This window comes from Watersipora subatra, chromosome 9 (assembly GCF_963576615.1).
Source record: "Watersipora subatra chromosome 9, tzWatSuba1.1, whole genome shotgun sequence".
Taxonomy (NCBI): domain Eukaryota; kingdom Metazoa; phylum Bryozoa; class Gymnolaemata; order Cheilostomatida; family Watersiporidae; genus Watersipora; species Watersipora subatra.
Genome location: NC_088716.1, coordinates 8,347,514 through 8,375,307, shown reverse-complemented (window position 1 = coordinate 8,375,307; position 27,794 = coordinate 8,347,514). Strand labels below are relative to the sequence as shown.

The 27,794-nt window shown below is 34.4% G+C and overlaps 1 protein-coding gene across 1 annotated transcript; it reads left to right on the top strand.

Annotated features, from left to right (window-relative positions):
- The first annotated feature begins 1,470 nt into the window (after positions 1-1,470).
- On the top strand, positions 1,471-27,086 carry LOC137405513 (solute carrier family 2, facilitated glucose transporter member 1-like). The gene is made up of 10 exons (XM_068091811.1): positions 1,471-1,690; positions 5,911-6,012; positions 10,226-10,395; positions 13,934-14,058; positions 18,803-18,973; positions 19,954-20,150; positions 20,648-20,746; positions 21,266-21,478; positions 25,687-25,890; positions 26,469-27,086. The coding sequence occupies exons 1-10, from the start codon at positions 1,610-1,612 to the stop codon at positions 26,631-26,633; spliced, it is 1,527 nt and encodes a 508-aa protein (XP_067947912.1). The 5' UTR covers positions 1,471-1,609; the 3' UTR covers positions 26,634-27,086.
- Positions 27,087-27,794: the final 708 nt, after the last annotated feature.

The window sequence follows — 27,794 nt, the reverse complement described above, 5'->3', positions numbered from 1 at the left end:
TTGCTGAAAAGGTAAGGAAGCTTATGCCAGATTGCCAGAGTGTCACTCGCTCTCATTAATGGGAATAACAAGCAGTTTTAGATATACCTAACAGTTATACATGCTTTTATATGTTATCAGTCTTACAGTAAAACATAATTAATACGCTAGTCTTGTGCGCCGTAATAGATTGTCGTGTGTGATCAGTATATCCGTAATTATTTGGTTGTAATGCAAAATGACTGAGTGGTGCAGTGGTAGCATACTTGCCTTTAAATCTGGTACCCTGGGTTTGAATCCTGTGTGAAAAAATTCATTTTTCCTAACGCTCTTAGCCTGGTTTTAAACAGTTGGATGAATGAATTTATTATAGTAAAGACTATAGATTTAAGGTTCTCCTCTCATTTAGAGTAATATGTGATTGGTATATGAGTATGGAGATTATGGTTTGTATAGCATTTGTATACCTTTCAAAATTATAGAATAAATAAGGTACTTGTGTATCAATAGAGGTACATGAAAGTATGTCATAACTAGTTAACAGTACTGTAGATAAAACACGCATGGTGATGCCTCAGCAAAGGCCTTTGTCAGAAATCTTTATAAATCATTTTATGTCTATAGGTTATAATACATAACCACGTGCTTTATAATAAACACATTTGGTATATGCTGAAACCTTTTTAAATTTCCTTGTGAATAATTATCCTGTTCTTCAAATATTAAAAAATGGCATATAGAAGATAACTCCATTTTTTTAATACTAACCACACTGAATACATGTTTATTGCGTACCTTGTTCTATGATAAATGATTTTTGATCCTTTGTCACGCCTAACGCTATAAGCTCACTTAGGGATTCTAACAGCGCCATATTTGGCTGTTTCCAATCTTTTCATAAGAAGTGATCTCCGTTAACCCTATAACTTTTTTGAGTTTATATAAACAGCAGAGTCATTGGTACTTGTGCCCGTGTAGAAATCCTTGTGATTAGTATGTACTAGCAGTAACCCTGGTGATACCTCGGATTTCTGTCATTTTAACCAGAAAGCCTGCGAGTGGGTGTTTTAACAAGCCAATTCGCAAGAACCAAGAAAAGTGTTGAAAACAAACAACTTTAGTGACCTGGAAAAAAGCATCAAACAAATGTGTGTAGAGTTTAGTCACCAGTAGAGTTTGAACGAGATTGGAAAGAAACTATGAGAACGCGTAAAGTATATATAGACTGACATTTGCTTGCGCGCATACCCATATAAATGATATCAATATTGTGTATTGCTTTTAATTAAAATTACTAGTTTTTGCATTTTTTATTCTACGGAGTTGTCTTCTTTAACCATTTATCCATCTACAAATTTAAATAAGTATTCCACCACGAGAAGGCAATCCTTAATTTTAACACAAACAATGATGAATATTTTTGTGTTCAGGCTTGGATCACAAGCGCTCTATTATATGCTTGAGTGCAGCTGTACTGATGTTGTGTAATCAATCTCGTTGGTGCTAGCTGAGACAGCCGCAGTTAGCAAGCCAGGGCTACATCCTAGCATAAATGCATTAGCTATATTGTTTACTCGCTGCTAGTCATGTGCTGTAGACCTACTAACTAGGAGTTGATTCACCGAAGGATATGGAAGAAGTACACAAATCTTCTAGTTCGGCACTGCTGTCATTGAATGCAGAGGCCGACCCTTCTACCAAACCAGCTAAGGTAAGTCCTTATCACCAAGCTACCAATCAAGGTCAGTTTAGATAAACTGATTCACCGAATGGGAATTTTAGATGGCGAACTCGTAGCAGTTGACCTTCAAAATCTGAAGCCGGATCCATAAAGCCTTCAATATATTCATGAGTTGAATACATGTGTATCTGTGGCCACATTGACAGTGGTAACCTGGCTTTCATGTTTGTATAGTGATAATGAGGCTGTGAGAATTACTTAGCTCAATGGTTAGCTTGGACACTTATACAACTCTACATGATGCAACGGGTGCGGGACAAATAAATGTGACACTATGTCCAGTTGTTCAAGTAACACGTGTCAGGTCACACTCACTGCCTGCCTGCTTTTTGCAGTAGAATTGTAGAACTGTCCGATAAATAGAACTGCGCTCAAATATAAAAATTTTGATCTTCAAAGGAAGCTGTTCATATGATACATGTTTCTTATTCAACTCATAGAATCAAACATTTGCAATACCAACTGCTACAAACATTGATTGCCATGCATATTAGTGTTTAAATTTGTTTAAAATTTTAAATATAACAAAAGTTAATTTAACGTAATTTCAATTTGAAAGAGATTTCACAAACAGATGGTTGCTACTAAATGGTTCAATTTAAACAACTTTGTAAAAATGAATTGCTACTTTTATTAGCTACCCCTACAAATAACCAGCTTGATAAACTTCATTGTCAAATGGTTTTATACTTGCTGTTCCATTCAACTACTGTACCATATACAGCATGCTTTACGTTACTGACAATGTCGTACACCTAATTTTAGTGAAAACCCTTCATGAAGAGTTAATCCATTTGCAATATTTTTATCAATATTTTTACCAAAACAAAGTAGGAATAAAAACTTAAGCAACTCGGTGTAACTCCAGACATAAAACTGAAACCTTATAAGATATTTAAGTTGCACTTGACATATGTTTATCCATTGTTTTTTGACGTCATCAAGCCGTTTGCACATGCGCTCGTTCACGAAAAGCCGCCATATTTGTAGAAAACGATCGTTTTTCTTTTATTTAATAGTACCTTTTGGTGTTGTTTTGATACTATAATAAAAAATTGTAAACAAAAGCAGCGTTTTCAAAAGTTCATTGCAAAAGCTTCGTGTTTTTAACGATAAAAATATCTAAAACTATGGCCGACAACAATAAAATGACATCACGAAAAAATGAAGGATTGTGAGAATTTGCAATCAATTCAAAAGCCATATAACATAGGTAACATGAATAACTCACAGAAGATTCATCCAATCAACTATAAACTCATATAGCCTACTCTTTTGAGTATGCATAGGCAAAACTAAGCACAGTTTCAAATGTCAAGCAAAAAAATAAATATTAAAATTCTTAATTGATTTGTTTGTAATATGGAAGGATACTTACTGAAAGTTGGAATAAGAAACTGAGCGACTCTGCAGAAACCTGCTCATATAATGAAATGATCTGTATTTCTTTTGCATATTCAAACAGCAATTTTTAATATGATACTAACTGTGTCCATCAAAAGCCATGCTAAAAAATGGTTAGAAAAAATATTGCACAGCACAGAAATCAAACACGGATATTTAGATCTGAAGCCAAGCGTGCAACTGCTACACCACTTGACTGCCTTATCAAATCTAAGAATACTTGTGCACATACTTATTACAGATGATGATATCTAATGTCACACAGACTACTAGCATCTTAATCAAATATAGTTTTCACTGTCAAACTCAGCAATGAATAAGAGAGTTTCTGGTTGCAGCAGGTAAAAGCTACAAAAGTAAAAATGATAGTCTACACTTTATTTGCATACAAAAACAGCCTGAAATGTACAGATACCGTAAAATCCTTGATTGAACGCCATGGCGCTATATTTTTCAACCCTTCCTATCTAGTGGCGGTCTATTGGAGGTGGCGTTCAAATAGAGGTTTTATGGTACCTATGTAACTTATGAAATAGTATGAATAGTTTTAATGCTAGCCATACGGACAACTCCAGTTATTTATGTGGGGCACACCATGTAAGCTTTTATTGATTTCATGGAGTGTCTAAAACATGGTATTTGGTACGCAGCTCAGCAACTCAGTAATGACATATGAGTGGAACGATCATAAGAGACTGACTATCTGAGTGACAAGCAAAACCCTGCCATGTAAACACTGACTCATTATTGGCTTAAATGAAAGGTCTATTTTTAACCCTACTTGAGAGATACAAATCACCTCGTGCGGACACAAACATATGACAGCTTGCGACAATACCATCGAATGCGTGTGTAGAACGCATTGACTATTCTTTCATTGAGCAGGTTTGACCTGTATAACAACCCTGTTTTATTATTCTATTAAAGCCCTTGCCTAAGTGCACAATTACTACAATTAGTCTTATATAAGAATCACGTGTCAGTCTGTCAACGCTAGGACACAAACTAGTTGTATAACTGTTATCTATAACTTATTCCTTTATCTTGTTTACCTTTCCTCTTGAATTGCCTTTCTTTATGCTAGACTTTGTTCCCACCCCTTCTCCATTTCTGTATAAAATCATTCTGAATGGTACAATGTTGCTTTGAGTAGTTGAATTCTGGCACATGTTGTTCATTGCCTCTTGCTCTGCTATAATATGTCATCATGTGCAAGTGAAAAAAGGTTAGCAATCTCAGATTGGAACGAGGACAAAAAAGAATCTAAGGTAATCAACTCTTTTAGCTATTCTTTGATGTTTTCTTTTTTCTCTCGTATCCACCAGTTTATGCATATTAACTCTAAAAAGTGTCGTCATCTTTAAACTCAAGTTCTGGTTTAATTCATTTTTCAGCTCTAGAATAAAGTTGAGCGATTTGTTAGATTTTAATGAGTAGTATTCATAATATTGATCCTTTCGGTGGAGCACGCACTTTAGTCTGCCAATCATACTTCCAAGAGTCGTATTTGATCAGCAAATACTACGGCGTATATTTGCACTCTTCTGCAAGCTATAATTTTCGATAAGTGTGTCGCGTGATCTCATTGGCCAATGTTAACCTTGGTCAATGCTTTTGGATTTTCCACCCATGGCAAACTTTTTTTCTATGTCATATACTTGAATACGAAAAAAGATGTAATAAATGGCACAGTACCTGCTAATGTTTGTTGGAGTCACTGCAAATAAAGCCTTTTCCTTGAAAACATTTACATGAGTATCTTACCACATCTGAGATGGTCTATGCGCAAGAGCAACACAAACCAGAAAATGAACAAGTTAAATACATGTACACAAACATGAAAAAGCAGAAACAAGCAGTTGTGTTGTATTGTCATTGTAGCTTGTTGATTCTCCGTAATCTTATAGCGGAAGTACTGAGTCTAAGGCTGTTAATGTTGGAATTATACTAGAGACATTAATAAAGGTACTTCAATTGCTCTATATGATGGCATTGCAATACTTATAAAAGAACTAGCTGTGCTACCTGGGTTGCCTCGGTATTAAAAAAAGCCTATAAAAATGAGAGGTAATGAGAATTGTCTGTCACTTGCTATTAGCCTCGCACATTGCCAATATATAATTTAAGTAAGCTTACTAATAAGAGCTACCACTTCTCATGACGTTACGCCATCACTTTGCCTTCTGACGGAGAGCTGTAGCGTATTTGCTTCCATATAGTGACAAATATTGTCACACAAATCTTTCAAGCTTGTGTGGCTGAATTGGTATGGCGTCGGACTGCTGAACTGGAGGGTCCGAGATCAAATCTCCTGCGATCCGGATTATTAATTCCAAGATTTTAATAGCTATAGCTGGAATTACACGCATACACACAAACTTTGAGAAATATATACCTATAAGTAATGCTTACTTCACAACAAAGCAGATGTCATGACAAGTTCATATGGTAGGAAGTATTCTTACTAGACAGACTAATGCTATTCTCAACACAGCTTGATATTTTCTTTTAGATTTATACTGAGTTGTATGCACTCTGTTCAAGTATATATTCATTACTGTACAGTTATTGTTGGACAATGTTGTTGAACCTCTCCCGCACTACAGGAACCCTCCCTGTGTTTTCTCTCTTCTCCTAATAATATACGTATATAAAATACCCCTAGCTGATTTGCTCTCTAAAAAGTAAAATGCAGGTATTGAGGTTTCATTTCTTTGTAGTTTGTATGAAAGATCTTTTTGTTTTACTTGATAGCCATTTATTTTATTGTTAACGAATCGTTACAGGTGAGGTTAACATGCATGCTTGCCACTTCAGTGTTTGCCAGTGTCATCGGATCCTCCTTTCAATTTGGCTTCCAGACAGGAGTTCTGAACAACCCACAGCAGGTAGATCATATATTTCTGCTAGCCTCTAGTTTGTTACAGTAGTAGCCTCTAGTTTGCTACAGTAGTAGCCTCTAGTTTGTTACAGTAGTAGCCTCTAGTTTGTTACAGTAGTAGCCTCTAGTAGCTAAAGATAAACTATTATTTGAAAAAGAACAAAACCAGTGCATTTTGAAAGATGGATTAATCCACAAAAACGCCATATTGTATGTCGATGCTCCTTGTGTATGCTTCTTCCATTGCAGTGCAGAAGAAATTCACCATGATGTTTCTCTGAACATGACTAAAATAATTATGCAAAAGATGTGAACTGTACCTTAAAACTTCTTAATCTGTCTGACCTTTTTTAAATACTCACTTCATCATCCTATGATGTAACTCTTTGTGTGGAAATGACTGCTCTTGAAAATGTGGTAAAGCAGGAAAGTGGCTGGTTCACACTATATCGTTGTATCTCTGCATTGGTGCCACAGTACTTTAGTCATCTTTGATGATAACGATGTTCACATTATCACAAACCTATTTGCGAAATATTTTCACACCTTTTGTCTTCGTGTACTGGAATCAAATATTAGTCTTATTATCATAAACGAATATAAATAAATTACGCCATCTGCGACTGCGAATTACCATCGCCAAAATGGTTCACCTTTAATAAGCGATCGTCGATGCTCAGCGAAATATCGAGAAACTTTGACAGCTGCAAACTTTCTTGATGTGTCCGCGATGTTTCATCGATGCCATCGGTTCATGGTTCACATAATCGATGATGACCGCCAAAAGGAGATTGCTGACTATCGGCGATATAATGTGAGCCAGTATTTAACAGCAGAAACTTAGGAAACAAAAATAGTAAAAGGAATATAAGATACAAATTTCAACAAGTTTCAAACTGGCCATTTCTAACTTATTAAATTTCAGGACATTTTTCTATCATAAAACACATGTGGTATTAGCAAACTAACGTAAAGCCCAACAGTGTAGCAATCAACCATGTCTATAAAGTTATAAAAACCATAGTTTACCACCTTGAAATGAGCGTTTAGATGTAAAAAACTTGCTCTTAATACAGTTTTGGTAGTATATCTGGGGTTCCCTCCATTTTATGATAAAACGCAAAGAATTGTGAAACATTTGCTGTAGAGTTTTACTCCGCTAAACCCGTGCACATGTGGGCTGTCTAATGAATTGTGTAGAAATGGTTGTGACTATGTTCCAGCTGTTCATGTGTATTTGAGTATTTAAAACTGGGAACACGGTGAAACCTGTAGTAAAAACAGCTATGGCATGAGCATGTAGGTCTATAATAGAATAATAAATGGTTGTATAACATGAAATATGGTAATATGATATAACATGATAATAAATTAATAATAGATATTAATAATTTATGTACTAACTATTAATAAAGCATTCATATTGAATTATGATGAGCCATGTGAAATACAACAATAGTACAACTTGATACTTTTGAAATACTATAATAAAAATTGAATAATAATAATGAAGTACAAAATACCTCTTCCTTCCTTAGACAACCAATGATTACTACAGCCTATTGACTAGAGGTTTGCAACTTGTGTTTTGAGTGTTCCAAATAAGGTAGAGTGATGTATATTTGGTCACATGACTGCCAAATATGGGTATTAAAATTCAGGACTTGAGAATGTATTATGTAATGATTTTGTGGCCTCCATTGAAGGGGTGAGAAACAAGTGACAAGGCTAACTCAGACACACCACATTTGCTCTGTTTTCACTTAGCATTGTTTGAAATATTCAGAGACATCAATTTGAAAAATTTAATGGATCATGTGAAAGAATTTTTATATTTTTAGTCTGGCATTTATTTATTACACCTGTTCAGTGCTATAAATGTATATGAACCTGGGGCATAGTTTAAGCAGACTTTGTTTTATCAGTAAGCCAGGTGTTTTTAATTTTATAGTTGTGTACATTGCTGCCTTACATAATCATTCTAGTTTTAAGAATCTCTATGGCTTGACAGCTTTTAGGCATGAGATGTTCTGTTCAGAGCAACTGTTACTTACTTTGCTCCAAGACTGTTTTTCATTACCTATATGACTGTTAGTGACAGCAAACAGTTCAATAGATATATTTGTTGGCAGCACTCCTATTTGATCTATACAGAGCTTTTACTATAAACAGTAATGCTATGCCCTCTTTGTAAGCTACTGTTAGGGTCTCCTATTACACAATTTACTGCTTTCTAAAGGCCCGTGCACACTATCCCTCAAATCAATGTCTATGTTTGTGATATCCCACAACAATGAGCTGTTTTGATGTCATCAGCAACAATAAGGTGCGCAAACTATCAGCTATTAACCGCCAATAACCTCTCACCTACAACCAATAGAAATTACAAAGTTGAATTCTTGATATCCCGAGTGCTTTTGTTATTTTTTAACTACAGTGCGCCATCTGGTATCCCTGTTATAGGATTTCTTTGCCCTGAGATGTAGAAATATTCTCTCAAAATTCGAATTTGGCAGTCAGTTGTTCTCATTACGCCGGAATAACAAGTAAGCCGGATATGCTATTCGCCGAAATCTCTCTAAAAATAAATGAAAGAGATATGATGCTCGATCACACTCAGTTCGGCTCTATTCGTTGGTAATTACTGTGAAAAAAAAACTAGAAACAGATAGATGATTACATTTTAGCGATGAAAAAGTTGTAATTCATTAATTAGTTAAAAATACATATTAAAATCTAGCTTAAAGTATGTGTTTAGTAAGCCAAATTCATTTGAGTTAAACTTATTTTATATGTCTGCCTTGAAAGTAAGAACTCCTTACGGTACGTACTGCACATAATACATTGTAATGTTACATTTTATTGCAGATCATAACCACTAAATACAATAAAGTTACTGTACTTAACTATAGTTACTAAGGTTAACATAGTATTTTGTTTCTAATTTCCAACATGTAGACTATGTATACAAAATTTGGATGATTTTTACTAAGGTGTTTGCATTAGATATTTACAATGGGTTTTTTATACCATTGTAAATGTCTAATACAATCTTGCACTCTAAACAAAATTTTTGCCTTACGATGCCAACACGGTTAAGCAACTTGAAATGGTATGGCGAAGGTCCATTGTATCTTATTCATTGCTCACGGCATAGTTCTTTGCCATGCTTGCTAAATATCATTGGCATCGATCTTCACAACTGTTGAAATCGGATCCGATGCTGTCAACAAACAGCCAATCAAGATGCTAACAGTTGCGACTATCAATGTCAAAGTTCAACCTATTGAAAGTCGCTAGCATCGATTACGTTGGTCGCAAAATGATGTCATAGCAGCTCTTTGTTGTAGTCCATCACACAGCTCATCGTTAATTTAAGCGATAGTGTGAACCGGTCTTTAAGCTTGATTCAACACTGCTTGAACAGCGTGAAAATTATGCTGCTTTCTGTTCGATCAGGAAGTCATGTAAATTTATAACTTTTCATAACAAAAAGTTTTTCAATATTAGCACTAAACTTGACATCATCTAACGCAATAACTTGGCCAGGTCCAGGCTGTTCAATGGAATAATTAATTTTTGCTTTCAAATGAACTTTGTAGATTCTCGGTGCAGCTTTTGTGACAAAACAGACACCTTTATGAACAGTATTATTTAAGATGCCAGCTGTGAAACTTATTAACGAAGATACTTTTTTTTAAGTATATTCGTGATATTTATAAAAATATGAACTAGCCATATGCACTCTGTTGCAGACCGTACTCTGTCTAGACTTTTGTACTATTTTTGTAAAATTTTGGTACACGATAAAATACAGCTAAATTTAAATCGCTAAAATAATTGGAAAATTTTCACAGCTACATGCATATTCAATTAATTTTAAATGATTAAAATTTATTTTCAAGTAACAAATATACTGTCATTCCACTCAGACAGACTGGATTTGATGTAACCTGTGCTCAGATTGGTTGATATTTTACCAATCCTATGAGCCAATTATTGTGTTGATATTGCTTGACAAAAAAGCATATAGCAAATAAATGTTTGCAGTCAAACCTTTTTTAATTGCTTGAATGTGTGAACAAGGCTGCCACATATGTCATCTTTCACTAGCCAAGTGCCCTAGCTTATTCATTGATACTGATGTCATTTGAAACAGTGAAGCCTTGAGCAACTATGTTAGACATAGCTACCTATTTTCATGTGGTCTTCTTCTCCAGCTACTGCAAGACGAGTACCAGTATGCGTTTGCTAAAGACAGGAATGGTACTGAGGCTAAGTTAACAGATGAACAAGTAACTCTCTACTGGTCGTTAACAGTCTCACTCTATGCTGTCGGAGGCATGATCGCTGGTTTCACGGGCAGCTACTTCGCTACCACCCTTGGAAGGTATGATAAACGACAGTAACAACTTCTAATACATTATAAGCTAGCTGTGATTTGCATTACACTTTGTTCCATGACTTAATAAATCATCAGAAAAAATATTTCGCCATGATGTCAAAAACTGCATTCCACAGCAGCATGATGATGCACTTAGATCAGTTTGTGAATTTATTTGTTTGATATCAGCTGTAACAAACTTTAATTTTCAAGGTCAATATCAAAAAGTTCAAAATTATTTCTGGCTTCTAGTGAGATCAACTCGACATTCAGCATCACATCTAATTGGCTATTTCTGTCAGAACCACAAGGTCTCTCGGGTTTAGGAAAATTACAACAATTTACAAAACTGCCATTTAGATAATTGCTTTGCTAGAAATAAAAATAGAAATAATGATGGACCTATCTATCCTCCAGCAGCAGGAGTATTATATGTATAATATAAATTATTGCATATAATACACAAAAAGTTATGATACAATTATTACCAATTACAAATTATGATATTATATATTAATACACAAAAAATAGGCAAAAAATATTGGCTTTGGCATGACACTCGTTTCCAGATACAAATGTCTTAAACAATCTGCCTCACTAGCAAAACAGTATTGTGAAGTTCAAATTATCATTGTAATTAATTGAAATGCACTAATAGTGCTTATTTGATGCATTTTTTTTCTGGTTTTTTAGCTGAATCTAGCATATTGGGCTTTAAAATTTGTTCAATTATGTTAGCTTTTTGTTCTACTATTTGAAATAATTACTCAATTTTGGCTAACTTTGCATTTGTTTATATAATAATGCATTTAAAATTGTAAAAGTGGTTTTATGTGGGTCGAAAATAACAACACAGTTTTTAAATTATTTTTATATCTATTAGTTATATAATATTGATGTCATTGTTATTTGTTAATAAAAATGCAAATCTCTGATGACGCTTAAACTGGCATGAGCATGTTTCTTCGAAAAGTACTCGCACATGCTTGGCTAGTTATACTGACACTAAAAACTGTTTTTTTGTTTAAAAAAAATACTGGAATAAATAATTTTCTTTCTACTTGAAGTAACAAAATAAAATACTATGCAAATTGAAAGTAAAAATGTCTTTATACTTCCAACTTCCTTAAACGATATATACGATATAACAATATATACATATATACCTTAAAACTTAGATTTGAACACCACCTTTATTTGAACCTTTCTTCTAATGGAACTCTACTATAAAAGAACGGTTGACAAATACAGCATCACCCCATTCAATTGAATACCATATCTATTTGCCTGCCACTTAAACATTTTTTTGATCTTTACAAACCCATTAATAGAAAGGGATCAGTAAAAATGTGTTCACAAAATAGTACTAATAATGGTAGTTGCATCAATACCGTTAATTTGTTGGTGCTGCATGATTTGTTTTTTTTTGCCATGGTTTTAGTGTCAAGATACCTGAAGAGATCAATGGTCACAATCATGAGAACTATACTGTGATTCAAAGTCCGTAAGGTCTACAATCATATCCAGTGTTTTCAGATTCATCCATAATGTGGTTTACAATCTGACATGGAAACGTTCAAGGGTTTTGATGAATGATGAGAATACGCTTCAGAAACATCGTATATTGTGATAGCAACCATTGCTATGGCATTGGCCTAGTTTAACTTTAAAAAAGTTAAAAATGTTTTCAAAACCTAACAACAATATGTCCGTTTTCTAATACCAAAGCTTCACTTTTTTTATTTAAAACTTTAAAAGTGACACCATCAAAATAATTAGCAACTGTATGTCACTGATATAAAATAATTAACAACTGTATGTCACTGATATAAAATAATTAACAACTGTATCTCACTGATATAAAATAATTAACAACTGTATGTCACTGATATAAAATAATTAACAACTGTATGTCACTGATATAAAATAATTAACAACTGTATCTCACTGATATAAAATAATTAACAACTGTATGTCACTGATATAAAATAATTAACAACTGTATGTCACTGATATAAAATAATTAACAACTGTATCTCACTGATATAAAATAATTAACAACTGTATGTCACTGATATAAAATAATTAACAACTGTATGTCACTGATATTTTGTAATCAAAACAGCTCAATGCTTACCTTGGTCTGATACTTTGACGTATATCAAAAAAGGTTTAGCGAGAATACTGAGGCTAATAGCATTAATGTCACTCTGCCGAAAGGAGAGTGCAAATTATAGGCGACATTAGCACTGCTTTGCCCTTAAAAAGAACAAATTTATCTTCCAAAAATTTTGGCGAACCAGTAAAAATACAGTACCACCCTCTACAATCTACATGAACTTGACTTCTAATAAAACGCTACTATAAGGGAAGAGTTAAAAGATGGAGTTCAAAGATAGCGATCAAAACCTTTATTTAAACGCCATGGCGTTCAAATAAAGGTTTTGCGGTATGTAATAACAATATCCGCACAGAGGCTATAGAGTAATAAGAATACTGCAACAATGAACCTGGGAGATTTTAGCCATGAGATATCTAAAACACTGAATTGTATAACATAAATCTTATTATCAAAATGTCCTTGAAATCAGTGGGTTATTGAAGCAACAATAATTGCCTCTGAGCATGACAACTTGGATAATTGAAGTCCTTTGAGAGAACTGTTAACAAGCATTACATAAGACACGCTCAATTGGTTAGAGCTCATTATTGACCCCAGGGGAGCAATGTCATTACTTCCTTCTTTCATGTATATCAAACCTCTCACTGGCACACAGTCAGCAGCTGGCTTGACATTCCCTCCTGTCATGCAAAAGGGAATTGCTACAATTCCAGATAAAGGTGAAAGCTTGCAAACGTGATAGCAAACATCCCCTGCTAATAATAGTAGTTAAATATAATGGTATTTTCTACTAGCAGAAAGTCTGGTGCTGCTCAGGATTGCTACACTGCTTTTACGACGACAATCCATGACCATGTTCATCAGAGGCAATTAAACACCTTCATCAGAGGCAATGATCTTTAGTACATACGGAGCATTACTTTTGATTTTCCAATCAGATAGGTCGTGGCACATATATATGGAAAACAAAATTTCTAAGATTGACAATTAAGTTCGACACAGGCCTGCTTTTTACCTTAAATGAGCCGTATTGAGTCTGTACTTAAACCTTCCTAGTGAGTTTGCTCTTATAAATTTTCTCCCATGTAAAATATTTAATTGACCGAACACGGCTATAACTATAGATTGGAAGATGTTGAATTAGCGCACTTGTTAGTGTGCCGGTCAACCAGACTGAGCGCTATAATTTCAAGAAGCATACAATACAGCTTTTATGAGGCGCTCTAATTACTTTCTACGTTGTTTCTTCAGTTCGATGGTTTCAAGACAAATTACAAGATAGAAGCTTCATAGATAGATCGGCTAGAAGCAAATCTAGCACAACAATATTCATTAACAATGCCACATTGCGAAATGTCGAGCCTCAAAGATATGAAATGTTGACATAAAATATGCATACTCATAGTGACTTTTCATTTACAGGAAGAAGATGATGCTACTGAACAATATTGTGCTTATGATAGGAGTGGCACTCATGGTGATGGCCAGATACATTCGTCTCTTTGAACTTATAATAACAGGGCGACTGATTCTGGGAATACATTCAGGTAATTTTCAATGATGCGCTTATAGATATTCTCCCCCCCCCCCCCCGCACACCTCTCTGGGGAGCATATAGATGTTATCTTTTATTGAGTAGATATGTGATGAGCTAAAACATGCTCGTAAACATAGAGTTGTCCGGTTTTAACCTGCTTTGCACGGGAATCAAAATGGACTATTGCCGGTAATCAAAATGGACCACTGCCGGGAATTAAAATGGACTATTGCTGGGAATCAAAATGGACTATTGCCGGTAATCAAAATGGACCACTGCCGGGAATTAAAATGGACTATTGCTGGGAATCAAAATGGACTATTGCTGGGAATTAAAATGGACTATTCCTTTTTTTCAGCCAAGTTCGCTACCAACTGCACCCCTAGACCATTTTGCAGTATCATGGAATGATTGTACACGCACTTATTATGTATGATGATCTGTGACTGAGCACGAGACTGTTAGTGCACTAGTGACTAATAATTGCCCTATAATTGATTATGAGTGAATCATGAACAAGTCCAATAGATAAATTTAGTCTTCACTGAACATGCTTCTAGAGTGGGCATGCGGGTGGGTGTTGTAGCCTACAAACACTAGTTATTGATGAAAATCTCATGCTACATCATTAAAGATGCACCTTTCAATGTCCAAAACTAGGTTCTTGCATACCATCATGAACTTGAAGTAATTCTTCCCCAATTGCGCAAGCCTTAAGCACATTCTTTAGATATTTGAGTGAAGGTAGGGCCACACGAGACAGAATTCTCACGAAATCGGCGAAATTTGGACGAAACGATTCGTACAAATTGACATTTGGACGAATTCATCCATCGTTGGTAGCGCACGATGAACGAATCCTGAATTGGACGAAACGTCAGAAATTCCTACGAATCGTTGTTTGATTGGTCGGTTGAAAAGGTTAGTTGAATGTTGAAGGTCATTTTCTTTGGTTTTTCTGTTTGTACTGAAGCAAATGATTGAAACGGAATCGGCTTCAATTTATCACTGCGTTCTGATTGGCTAGTTGAAAGTTAGTTTCGTACGAATCCGTGGTGGGGAAACTTCGTGTGGCAGGTCAGAAATTTCGTACGAATGGAATTTCCCAGATTAGTTGAAATTACACGATACGTGTGGCCCTACCTTAAGATATGTGAATATGTCTTACGGATGTTCCTTACTTAAAACAATCCCAGATCTCCTTAAACAAACCTGAACTAGTATTACTAGTAATACTAATAATATTTACCTTGATAACTTATTTGTGTTCTCTCCAATTTATCATGTTAGTATTTTGTTACTAACAAACCAAATCCCAACAGCAGCAATGATTAGATGTGCATTCCGACATTTTTAAAATAATTGATGACGTTATGCCAACAGTACCGTGATACATAACTTTTTTATCATCCCGTAAATTTAGGTTTGAATGGACTTTAATGTATTTGCTTGCCTGCTTGTATTATGAAGCTCCGATAGAGCTGTGTCTTGTCCGCGTCACAGTCCGAACACAGCTTATAGTTTTTATGGCAGACCTTCTGACTTCAAGCAAGTTTACAATTTGGTTTTTTCATGGCTCAACAAAGTTTATCGGCAGCATATAATAAATAATTTTAGTCATGGTGTGGTTGGTCATTTTCATCAATACATTTAAGAAAGCAAATAGTTTTAATTTTTTTTGTGTTTGCAAAATTTTTCACTTCTATCATAAGCAATTGCGGCTAGCGAAATATCTTTAAAAGTATATTACTTGAAACAAAATTAAATTAGATTTTCAAAAGTTTTTTGTAACTTTTGCATTCATATCACTAATAAAAGCCAATTTTAAATAGTTTTTAGTTTTAAATTTGATGTGCTTTCAAAGCTTTTTCATTCGTGTCTTTTTGTCTGTGACATAAGTTTTTTACTTTATGCTTTTAACTGCTCTACACTCAATTCACCTCACATAGGCACCGCTGGTCAAGTTGCAACATTCTTATCTTTCCAAAACAAGAGCTCATGTGAGGTCAGCCTAACTTCATACGCGGGACAGCCTAGAGTATTTTAGGAAGTTGTTGCGGGCTGTTCAATGACCAGCCATTAGGCCTCCCGCAAATTGCTGGAACCGCTAGTCACTTTGTTCTGTAAACAGAGCCGGCTCATACTACGCAACATGTTCTCTAAAAATTAATACTTTCTGTATTTCAATATTACAAGGTTATTCTCTTGGAAATTATTGCTAGACCATAAATTGATGGCGTCACTGAGGCAATGCAGATATGGCTGGAAACATTGCAGCAGTCGAACTTTCGCCGAGCTTCCACGAAAGTTTAGTGTACAATGTGTACACTAAACTAACGTACGTGTACTGCTTCGACAAGGGTGATTGGCTGCCATTGATTAATGCTTTCCTTCACGATTATTGCTGCGGGACTTGTATTTCATCATTTCAGCGACTGCTTCATATAATGAGAATATACGCCCCAGACTATTCACTGCTGTAAACGCAAATAGGTTTGGGGTAGTGTGAACAACGTTATCGCAGATGATCACTGATGTAGCTTTGAATTATTGCTGATATACTGCATTACCGTATGTACCCCTTTAGTTCTGTCATATAATCAGACTTGTACTAATGCAATGTTTACAGAATTAGACGTAGATTACAAGAAAATGTTTTTGGAATAACATTTGAAGGAATATCCAGACTTTCTCTAAGTGATCGTAAATTTATTGATTTCACTATTCAACTGAATTTTTTGGCATTACATTAAAAGTAATGAAGCAATTAAAATGATCCAGTTTTATGAAAAAGCAGACCCTACGAATCTAAATTTAGCATTATACCAATTTTGGCAAAAATGTTGATTCAACATATCTAATCTTTGGAGAAAAGACCATAAAGGATCAGAGTATGAAAAGGTCAACTGATGTTATCACGAATGATTGTCATGTAAAGATGACACAGCTGTTAATTTTTGTCTGCCTTCTTTCAGCAGACATAAATAGTAAATGAAATCATGTGATTCATTGCGTTCAAGTCAACTAGAAATATATGTTGAGCTCTATAAGCTTAACATGCACCTACTGTGTATGCTGACCTAGTTCTCCGCCCTGAATTGCTTGGCATGAACATGTCAGTCAGAGGTGTATAAGAACTAAGGAATAAGAAATGAGGAATACTTCAGGGATTAAATAACCAACAACCTCAATTTTCTCTGAGTCATTTTTCTAGTGTCATAGTAACCTATTCTGCGTGTACTGGCGTTAGACTGCTGGCCAGACATATCATCATTGCCATGTTGAGGTCTACAAAGTTTGGCTGAAAAAATATAGTTTGACTTTAGCTTTTAAGATCAATTTGTTTTGGAAAGCTGTTTAAAAACAAATTGTATGAATTCTGAAACAATTATGTATAATTTTTAAAGTACTGTTCCAAACTTTTTTTCATTTAAAAAACAGAAAAAGGCACTTTGAAACATTTTACTGTGTTTTATCATACTAACTGAATATCAAGAAAGTATGAAATATACAAAATACTAACTTATATATAAAAGCTGTATTAATAAACTAGGCAAGGCTGTAAAATGATTTGCAATTTCTGTAGGAGTTCATACCTTATCCTCACTATTACACTACATTAAAATGAAATAAAATAAAATAAAGTTGATGAAAAAACCGGTATTTTATGAAGCACAATTAAAATATCTGCATGAAATGATTGACTACTAAATATAACTGATTGAAGGAGAAAAAGAAAAAGAGAGAATGAGAGAAAAAAAGAAAGAGAGAGAAAGAAAAAAGAGTTTGAGAGAGAGAGAGAAAAAAGAGAGTGTGCTAACAATCAAGTATTATTATCAGGTTGCTTTAACTTGAGTCTATTCAAAAGCCATGTACTTTGTTCAAGCATCAAGATGTTCGAGATCTGCGATTTTCGAGACCCAAAGTCAGACTGTAATTGATATAACTCAGAATATTGTTTCAGAAAAGGTTATTGCAAATTTGAATGGAGAAGAATGAGTCTGTGTTCGATTGATCTTACTTCAAGTATAATTACTAGGACTTTATAGTCTTGTAAATAATTGTCTATATTTAATGTCAAATAATTTTGATTTGAGAGTGGTTTGCTGAACATTAATTCACTGAAATTTATTTAAAAAGTGTCAATTTCGCATAAAGAAAAGGTGAATTTTTACAAACGGATATCTTGATAAATTACTTAATCCATATTCAGGTTAAATAGTATGATACATTCTGCTGCAGCAGTAACAGTTATGAAATCACTTCTGCGACCAGAAATGCAGCAGGTAACCTTGAGTCAAAATATTGTCACTTTTATATAATCAGCTCGCGATAGGTTCCTGATGGTAACAAGTTCAAAGAAAAATGATCAAATTTTTGTAAGATTGCCGACCTGGTTCATTGATAAGTACATTTAAGCAACTAGGTTTTATGCCTGTAATCATTATACCACACAGCATATCATGTTTCAAGTTGGCTATTAATGCCTGGTGTAAAATATTAGGAAAATAGGTCATAAAAATACACTACCGTATGCTACTAAATAGTTACTATTTTCATAATAGTGATTATTTGCTTCCAGCATGCCTGTTTATCATCAAAGTCTTGTAATCTACTGCAATGGTGACATACCAGTGATGCAAGTCTGAGGAATAATATTGAATCATCACTAAATGGTGGAAACTAAATAACTCTATTAATTAAATAACTCTATTAAATAACTCTATTCGAAGAATATGCTTGTTATGTTGCAGGGTTTAGCACAGTCGTAGCTCCACTCTACCTGAATGAGATTTCTCCAGTGAATCTACGAGGAGGTGTGGGAACCCTGCATCAGCTCGGGGTCACCCTTGGAATCCTTATTTCTCAAATCCTAGGACTGCAGCAGATTTTTGGCAATGTCAAGTACTACCACCTACTTTTTGGTTAGTTAAAATTTTTTTATGCAAGACAAAATGGCCCGACAGTTGATTTATCTAATAGTTTCTGATCAACCCTAACAATGATTTACCCGTTTACAAAGTTGTCTTTTTAATTGCTTTGGGGAGACAAGTTTTCATTACGGTCTTGAATAATTTGAATAATTATGGCACGTTGAATCTTTGTTTAAAGTTTGTAGCATATAGCATTTAATTTAAAACATTAACCAAAAATCAATTTTTAGCTTTGACCAAGATTTTAAAGGTATTTGTGTGCAGCTGATCCAATCAGGCAGCATATCATTCTAACCTATAGGTCAGGTCAGTACTCAACTGTAATGAGCAGAGTAGAAGATAACTCCTAGGATATACATATCTATGTGTGTTAATACTGCAAGTGTTAATTATCTTATATGACTGATATATTGATAAAACAGTTGCTAGTTTAGGTTAATTTGCAAAAATTTGCAAGCTTTTTTGGTGGTTTTTAATGGAAAATAATCAAGATGCTAGTGTTGGCTTTACATAACATGAATATTGTTTTGGAGCTGTCCAAAAATTTTATATATTGAGAGAACAACTCCTTACAGCTTCTCCTATTTTGTTACTTTGGTACTTTTGTTTCAATTAAAAACTACAAGATGGCAGTTTCAAGTTTTTAGAGTTGATCTGATTTTTAGCTTCAATTCAGAAAGTGATTACTTTCCAAGTAATCATTGCAGGTGTCACATTGTGTCTGCGTGCGTGCAATGTTATGTATGTTGCAATCAATCACGTTTCTCAACCATGATAAAGTGTCAGTTAAGTTTTTGTATTCCTGGAAAAAAACCTTTCAATATTTATAGGCAGTACTTATCTTTTTCTAACGAATGCCCATTAAAAAGGCTGTAGCAAATTAACAGACATGCGGCAGCAGTTACTAACTTGAACAGCTGACACTAGAATGTTCAACTAATACAGAAAGTAAGCCTTCATTTTTATAACAGGTACACCAGCTGTGGCTGGTCTTCTGCAGCTCCTCACTCTGCCAATGTGCCCAGAATCTCCCTCTTGGCTCTACATAACCAAGCTAAAGGTAGAAGAGAGTAGGAAGGCCCTTTGCACTCTCTGGGGTAAAGCCGATGTAGAGCATCAACTCAGTCTATATGCAGCTGAAGTAAATGCACAGAAAAACAGACCAAAGGTAGAAAGTCCTTAGCTTCTAGAAAAAGCCGGAGACATGAGCACTAAATATATTTTTGCTGCTTTAAAAAAACTAATTAGAGTATTTAAAACAATGCTAAGGAAATAATACTGGCAAATAATTTTGAATGCATGCATCTCTAAAATCTGCACTTGTTCAAGTATATTTTGTTATATTTAATATATTTAGTTGTTAAACATTAAAATCTTTTAATATAACCATTTGAAATGAGGCATCTTTTGATGTAAACATATTAATGATCATTTTCAGAGTTTTTTTTATTACGACTTTTATGAAAGCTTCTAAGTGAAGCGTGTGCGCTTGACCATTAACAACCAAACTAGGTAATCAAGCCTGTTAATATAAGGTTTCAATAATATTTTAAAAGAAGGCAATGACCTCCATAACGATAGCTATTCTAGATGACTATTTGCAGACTATCTTTGTTAAATAAAGCAAGCTTTAGGCAAGATAGCACAACTTCTATAATATTTCAGGTTACCTTTGGAATGATGTTCAGACTTAGGCACCTGCGCAATCCTCTCATTATAGCAGTTGTCATGCAGCTTTCTCAACAATGGTCTGGAATCATTGCAGTAAGTATGAGCTATTTAAGGTTCCAGAACATGACATGTTAAAACAGGTGATATTTTTAAATGCTATCTGCTTGTCAAATTGATTCGGTCTACCCTGTGCAATTGTTGGGCACATTTGTGAAAGGTGGACAACTAAGAGAATAAAATCCTCTGATAAGTAACTCCAATGAGCTGACAACTCCTCATTTCTCAATAATCATGCTGAGCAACGAGATGTGAAATTTAAGCTAGTAACACAAGCTTTAGCTAGTACTTAAAGGTTTGAACCATGATAATAACATAGGAATATAATTTGAAGTATATATTTTAAGTAAATAGTTGCTTATTATTAATAATAAGAATAAAAAATGACATTTTTACATGGATAATAGTCGTTCACACAGTTCAAATCAACAATTGTTTGTCCTAAAAAGGAAAGTCATTAACCAACTTTGACTGTTTGTGACTGACAACTATTTCTTGTTCTACATGTCAGAAGATGCTGCCAGACATTTATTTTCTTTATCTATCTTTTCTCAGGTTCTCAATTATTCCACGAGTATATTTAAGAGTGTGGGACTGGCCGAGACCTCCGCTCAATACTCTACCATAGGCACGACGGGAGCTATAGTCTCTATGACTATTCTCGGCGTGCTGTTTGTTGATCAGGTCGGCAGAAAGCCGTTACACCTCGGTGGTCTGTCAGGATGTCTAATCACCATGGTTCTACTTACTATAGCTTTATTTATACAGGTAAGATTTGAAGTCAGATGTCTATGAAAGTTGATTATGCACTGCTGAGAAAATGTAATTTTATCTCTTCTGAATAAGAATTTCTAAACCTTCGACCACTTTACAATGTAAGCCTAACGCTGTGTACGAAAGCAAGTATCTGATCTTAGACAATGTCAACAACTTTCATTCAACTGTGAAAGTACTCATAATAGAGTACTTTCTTTTGAACTCAATATCATATTGAAGCTGCAAACTTGTATAACTCAATAGAATAAACAGAAATCAAATCTAGTATAATAGTTTTTTTCATTCCCTCAAAAACTCTATCAAACTGAGTCTGTCCGAGTGTATATTTGTTATAAATAGAAAACAAACAGTTTTAGCGTAGTTTCCTCTTTCTTCTTTTTTCTTATTTCCTCTTGTTGCTGAGAAAAATCTTTCTAGCTTTGCCTCTTTTTGATTTTCATTACCGTAGATCGGGGTAACTTTGGCCGCTTTAATTTGTTTTTACTAAAATACAAATGTAACTAATTCAATTGATTAATTTTATATTGTCGATCCTTTTTTATTGCATAACTATTATTATAACGATTGTAACTAATTATTATAATTACCTGTAATTATTTTGTAAACTATGTTGTTACTATTAGCTTCTTACTTTCTGACATTCTGAGTTGCCAAAGTTGCCCTATAAACTGTCAACTGTGGCTTAATACTGAAAACTCATTGATGGCCAAAGTTACTCCGAATGTGGGGTAACTTTGGCCACCCCTATATTTTTTGTGTATTTCTGAATTGGATCATTATCTGAAGTTTTGAATAGGCAGTAACTGTAAGAAATATCAGGTTCTTTATTTACAAAATCAAAAAGTTACTCAAATAGTAATTGGTCTTCTCTACCATTGAAATTATCGTTCAAAACGGCCAAAGTTACCCCGTTTTACGGTACTAAGAATTTTAACCAGTGTGTCATTAAAAACGAGTACTTTATCAGCGGCCATTTTTCATTTCTGGGTCAGTTAGAAGTGCCCTCATTATTATTTTGGTATTTTGACAATATCTTAGGAACTAATGGTCCAATTAACTTGAAACTCTGGAATTAGACTGGAAACACAGAAAACAAAAAACTTGGTAATCCTACATAAACCCAATGTATGAAAAAACAAATACAGTCAAACATGGATAACTCGCCCACGGATAGCTCGAACGCATGGTTAACTCGAACGGTTTCTATGGTCCGTTCCCACGTCATGATAAATTGCTATAGATAACTCGAACTCAACACTGTTAACTCGAACTGTTTTTGCCCAAAGGCTACCGAAACGGTTGTTATCGCTTTAGAAAATCACTTTATTCCAAGCCATAGAGGTAAACCTCAACTTTTCGTAATTCATAAGCGTCGTTATTACCGCCATCGGCAAAATATTTTTGTCAACGACTTTTCTACAGGTTTGGTGAAATTTGATTTATACTAAACATCCGTTTAGCGATCACCCTTCAGAAGCAAGGTAAAGTGAGGTAATCTTTGCATAAACTTCAAGAAAAATCGGAAATTGATCGTGGGTAAAACGCTCAAAAGAAAAAGATGTCTTTTCTTTTGAGCATTTCAACAACGATCAAGATTCCATCTCAGATCTTGCACATTTTTATGTTTCTAAGTACTGATTCATGTTTAAAATATACATAAGCATACATGTATGACAGGCAATGAACCACATTCAAACATCAATTATACAGAGTGTGCTCGTATAGCTTATATATATTTTCTTCTTTTTAGGCTCTGCCCATTTTTGCGTAAGAGCAAAAATGGGCAGAGCCTAAAAAGAAGAAAATGTGGCTCTGCGACATTTTGCCAATGTCAATCTAAAAAACGTCCTGGCAATAACATCACCTCAAACAACAAACCAATCTCAAGTGATAGAAAAATCTCTATACTTTTTAATAAAAACGTTTTAAACTTTACATTAGAAGCATTTAATTTGAAACAAGCCATTTGTGCTTTGATTTATATTATAGTTTGTATATGTACATGTATTTACTTATAAATAAGTAAATACATGGACTTGTGACAGTGCTCTGATAACTTGAACGCTCTGATAATTCGAACGCTTTCGCTCGGTCCCGTGAAGTTCGAGTTATCCATGTTTGACTGTGCTTTTTTGGCAGCCATTTTTTATTTCTTTGTTGGACAAAAGTTCCTTTAGCATTTAAATAATATTTCAAAAGCTAATGAACCAATAAATTGTAGACATTGGAATAATATTGGAAACGTATACCACAAAAAATAAAAGAAATTTCTTAAATTTGAATAAGTTATTAGACATAATATAAAATTTGTGGACGCAACAGTTTGAATGCAGAAGCTTTTTTACATATAATAACAGCATTATATTTATCGCATTTCTGTTTGCTTTTCTGATGATTTAAAAGTTTTTGTTTTTGTCAGCTCAATTATCGTAACTCAATGTTAGATGATTAAAAACCTTTTAGACCCAGAGATCTATGTTTGGCTGTATTCTACTTGCAAAACGAACCTTCATTCCAACTCCAAATTTACTGTTCGTGTTAGGAAACTGCTTGACTCTCTGAGTATGTTATTCATATGAACGTGCTTGCTTACTTAAAGGCAAAGGTACAGTATATAATTACAGTTCATATGGCTTGGAGAATTTCATCTTTCTGCCTGATTTGATGTGTTAGTTTGTAACACATTAGAGTTTATCAGTGTAAACCAGACACGACAGCGTTTTAGGTATTTGATCATGTATATTTGTACACTATGGTGTTGGTTACTTTTGCCGTTTAACTCTAAGCTGCCTGCAAGAAGTGTCAGCCTCAAGGACTGGCTACACATAAATGAAATGCATATCAGACGTACAGCGTAGATATTTGTTGTGGATATACTCACCGTCACTACTAAGACACTAAACGATGCGATGAGTCGCACTGACAAATAGATTGACTAGTGAAAATCGGCCTCATTAGAGTGAAGTGTATGACGTACTTGCTGAATTTTCTTAATTGCAAAAAGAATTACCATGCAGAGACGTTTATAAAATGCTTTATTTTGTTATAAAAACTGTCATAGAGTGTTACAAAAAAGAACGTCTTTCTCTATGTGCGAATAATCATTTACGTGACGCTTCAATGTTATTGTCAGTTGAAAGCCAACTTTGAGTGCAACTCGGTTACATCGGAAATGATTAGAATTGCATTGAGATTGTTATTATCAACTATTTCAATCCACCAACGTGGCTTCGTTTTTAACTTAGATCAACACGTTGTTTATTGAAATGATGCACGACAATGCATTGCCAACGCGCTGGCTAGGCATACGGCACATTTCATCAGTAAGTGTCTCTCTAGTCTGCTCAAGAATTCTGCTAGAAATTCCACTGTCATACAGCCCACGACCAAAGTAATAATGGAAAAAAGAAAGGGTACTGTTGGTTGTTGAAAAAGTAGTTCTCAGCAGGAATTGACAGAGTATAATGTAAATGAGACTTGTTTGAGATATAAAATAAATTTGAGAGAGCACGACTCTAAAAAGGCGACGACGTAACATTCTGGGAGGTTGTATGTCCATGGTAGTTGTCAAGTAGTTTTGAAATGAAATTCAAAAGGTCAATTATGCAAAACAAAAGGTTGTATAAAAATCAGACCTAATCTACTATTATCTCAAACTTATGTTTTACAACAATAAGATAAATATTAATTCAAGCTGTAGACCTAAACTACTGTACGTAATTTAAATAAAAACAGCAATAATGAAATATGTTTATTATATCTCTGAAATGCAATATTAAAAGTAAAATATATTGTAATATACAGTTTGAAAGTTGGTTGTGTTGAATGTAGAACGGTTTTGACAGCGATATGTAACAAAAATAAAAATTAATAAAATAAATATTTAACTATCTCAAACTTATGTTTTACAATAATTTCTCAATAATTCTCAAGATTATTAGAAGATTATTAGAAGTCAATATGAATTAGAAGTCAATTAGAAGTGCCAAGATTATTAGAAGTTTTTATTTGAAATTTTAGTAGCAACCACATTATCCTAAGTGGTTGCTACTAAAATTTCGAAGGCTACAAATGTAAGTCTATTGACAGCCGCCACCACTTAAACCAGAGTTGCTGCCTCTCTCTCTTATTAGCTGGCTATTTATTCTCTTTATTTTATTTACCACAGGCATCATTTGCTTTCTCTCATTGGCTGACAGGTCTCAGCGGATTGGGCTAAGTATATGAGCATCGTAGCTTTAGTGCTATTCATAATCTCATTCGCTATCGGACCTGGGTCTATACCTTGGTTTATAACCGCCGAGCTCTTCGACCAGGCGTCTCGCCCATATGCCATCAGCTTGGCGACTCTTGTCAACTGGACAGCCAACTTCTCATGCGCTCTCCTCTTTCCTCTAATGCAGGTAAGTTACAAATGTAGCCAGTGCTACTATGGCTTGTGACACTACCATAACTGCTAACATAAATGATCTGATGCGGTGTTGTAATGAAAATCTAGTTTCACAAAAATATTCCAATTAAATATTTGACCATTGGTATATACTTGCATCAGGAGAGGTAAAATATTGGAAGCGTTTGGACTGCTTTCTGATATCTAGTGAAAACACTTTTATTTAGAGTCACTGACAGTTGAATTTCTCAAGTTTTTAGAGCTGTAACCATAGCTGTAGTTTATTCATCAGTTGACAATGATCTCTAACATCTCACTGATATATTTGCAGTGATCTCTAGCAAAACATAGTGATGCCTTTACAATCATCTCCAATAACGCACTGTACTGTGGTTACAGTGATTTCTAACACATTGGTGTGTTCAAAATGCTATTTAACAACACAATGCTGACAATAATCTTAGTGACCCAAAGTGATGTGCTTTCAATGAACTCTAGCAAAAAATTTTGAACTGTTTACAATCATCTTTAGCAACACATAGCGACGTTTTTGCCATGTTCTCTAACAACGCATAATTTGCTGTGTTTCAGGAAGGTATTGGGAATTATGTATTTATTCCCTTCATTGTCCTCCTCATCCTCTTTGTCCTTTTCACTTTCTTCAAAGTCCCCGAGACGAAGAACAAGTCCACCGAGGAAATCGTCTCCCTTTTCAAAAAAGGCAAAACCGACAATGAGGATGTGTCTCCACTTTAGCAGGCAATGTCATTACTGGAAACAGCATCTGCTGTTGCGCCTAGAATTGGGTAGTTAATTAATAACATGTTTTTTGTTAGTAAAATAGTCGCAGCTATGCATGGTTGATGTAGCTTAACTTTTGTAGAACTCATGGAACTTTACCCAGTTTTTAATAGAAATGTTTGACTTGTCATAGATGCAACTTGTCATAGATGCAGAAAGGTTTTTGTTGAAGCTCAATACATGACAGATGCAGAACTTCATAAGTCTACAGTACATTGACTATGGATGAGTTTATGTGTCTCACCAAGCAAAAGTGTGCCTAGTTATGAAATGTTAGAAGTTTTCTACCCTTTGAACGACCTGCATAAACAACAGTTTATTTATATGAGCTATTTTTAGCTACTTTATGCTATGAATGTTTAAAGAGTTCTTTAACTACTTTATTATACATGGAAATAATTTCTTTCATCTGCCGCCAACCAGTTGTTTTCTGTTGATTTCTTTTTGCCTCTTCTACATGTATTTGGTGATAGTTTTTCCAACATCAAGAAACTCAACAAGATACTTCCATATCAAGGTCTAAATAAGCACATTGAGGCATGGTATAATGTTCCAGCACTATCTGCTTTGTCAAAGTTTTGCTATTTCTAAAAAACTCAAAACATGACAAAGTATTATTTTCTTTAAAAATACTTTTTGAAATAATCAACTGTTATTTAGTACACGGGCTCTTGAAATATTGCCTTCAAACCTTGATGCAATTTTTCTGGCATAATTGATGTTAAATGCACAATCGGGGTTAGTAATTTAATTCCTTAATTCATAGCGGTATGTCGCATGACACTTTGGATTGTTAAGAGTTGTCTTCTCCAATTTGTCCCAGAGAAGATACCTCCGGCTAACTGAAGCAATAAGGCAATCTACTGTTTATGAAAGTGATTTGACTGCTCAAGGCAATTATGCAGGTAAAAGCTGATAAAACTACAAATTACCATGTGATTTCGGAGTCAGCTGCTCAACACGAAAGGCAGATAAACAGAATTCTGAAAGCCTGATAACTAAAAAAAGGGCTTTTCAAAACTAACTTTAATTCTTAAAAACTTTTTTTTTTCAGAATTTTATGAGACTGGATTGTTATAAGTGAAGTATGTTTGCAGTTTTGTACAATGCTTAGAA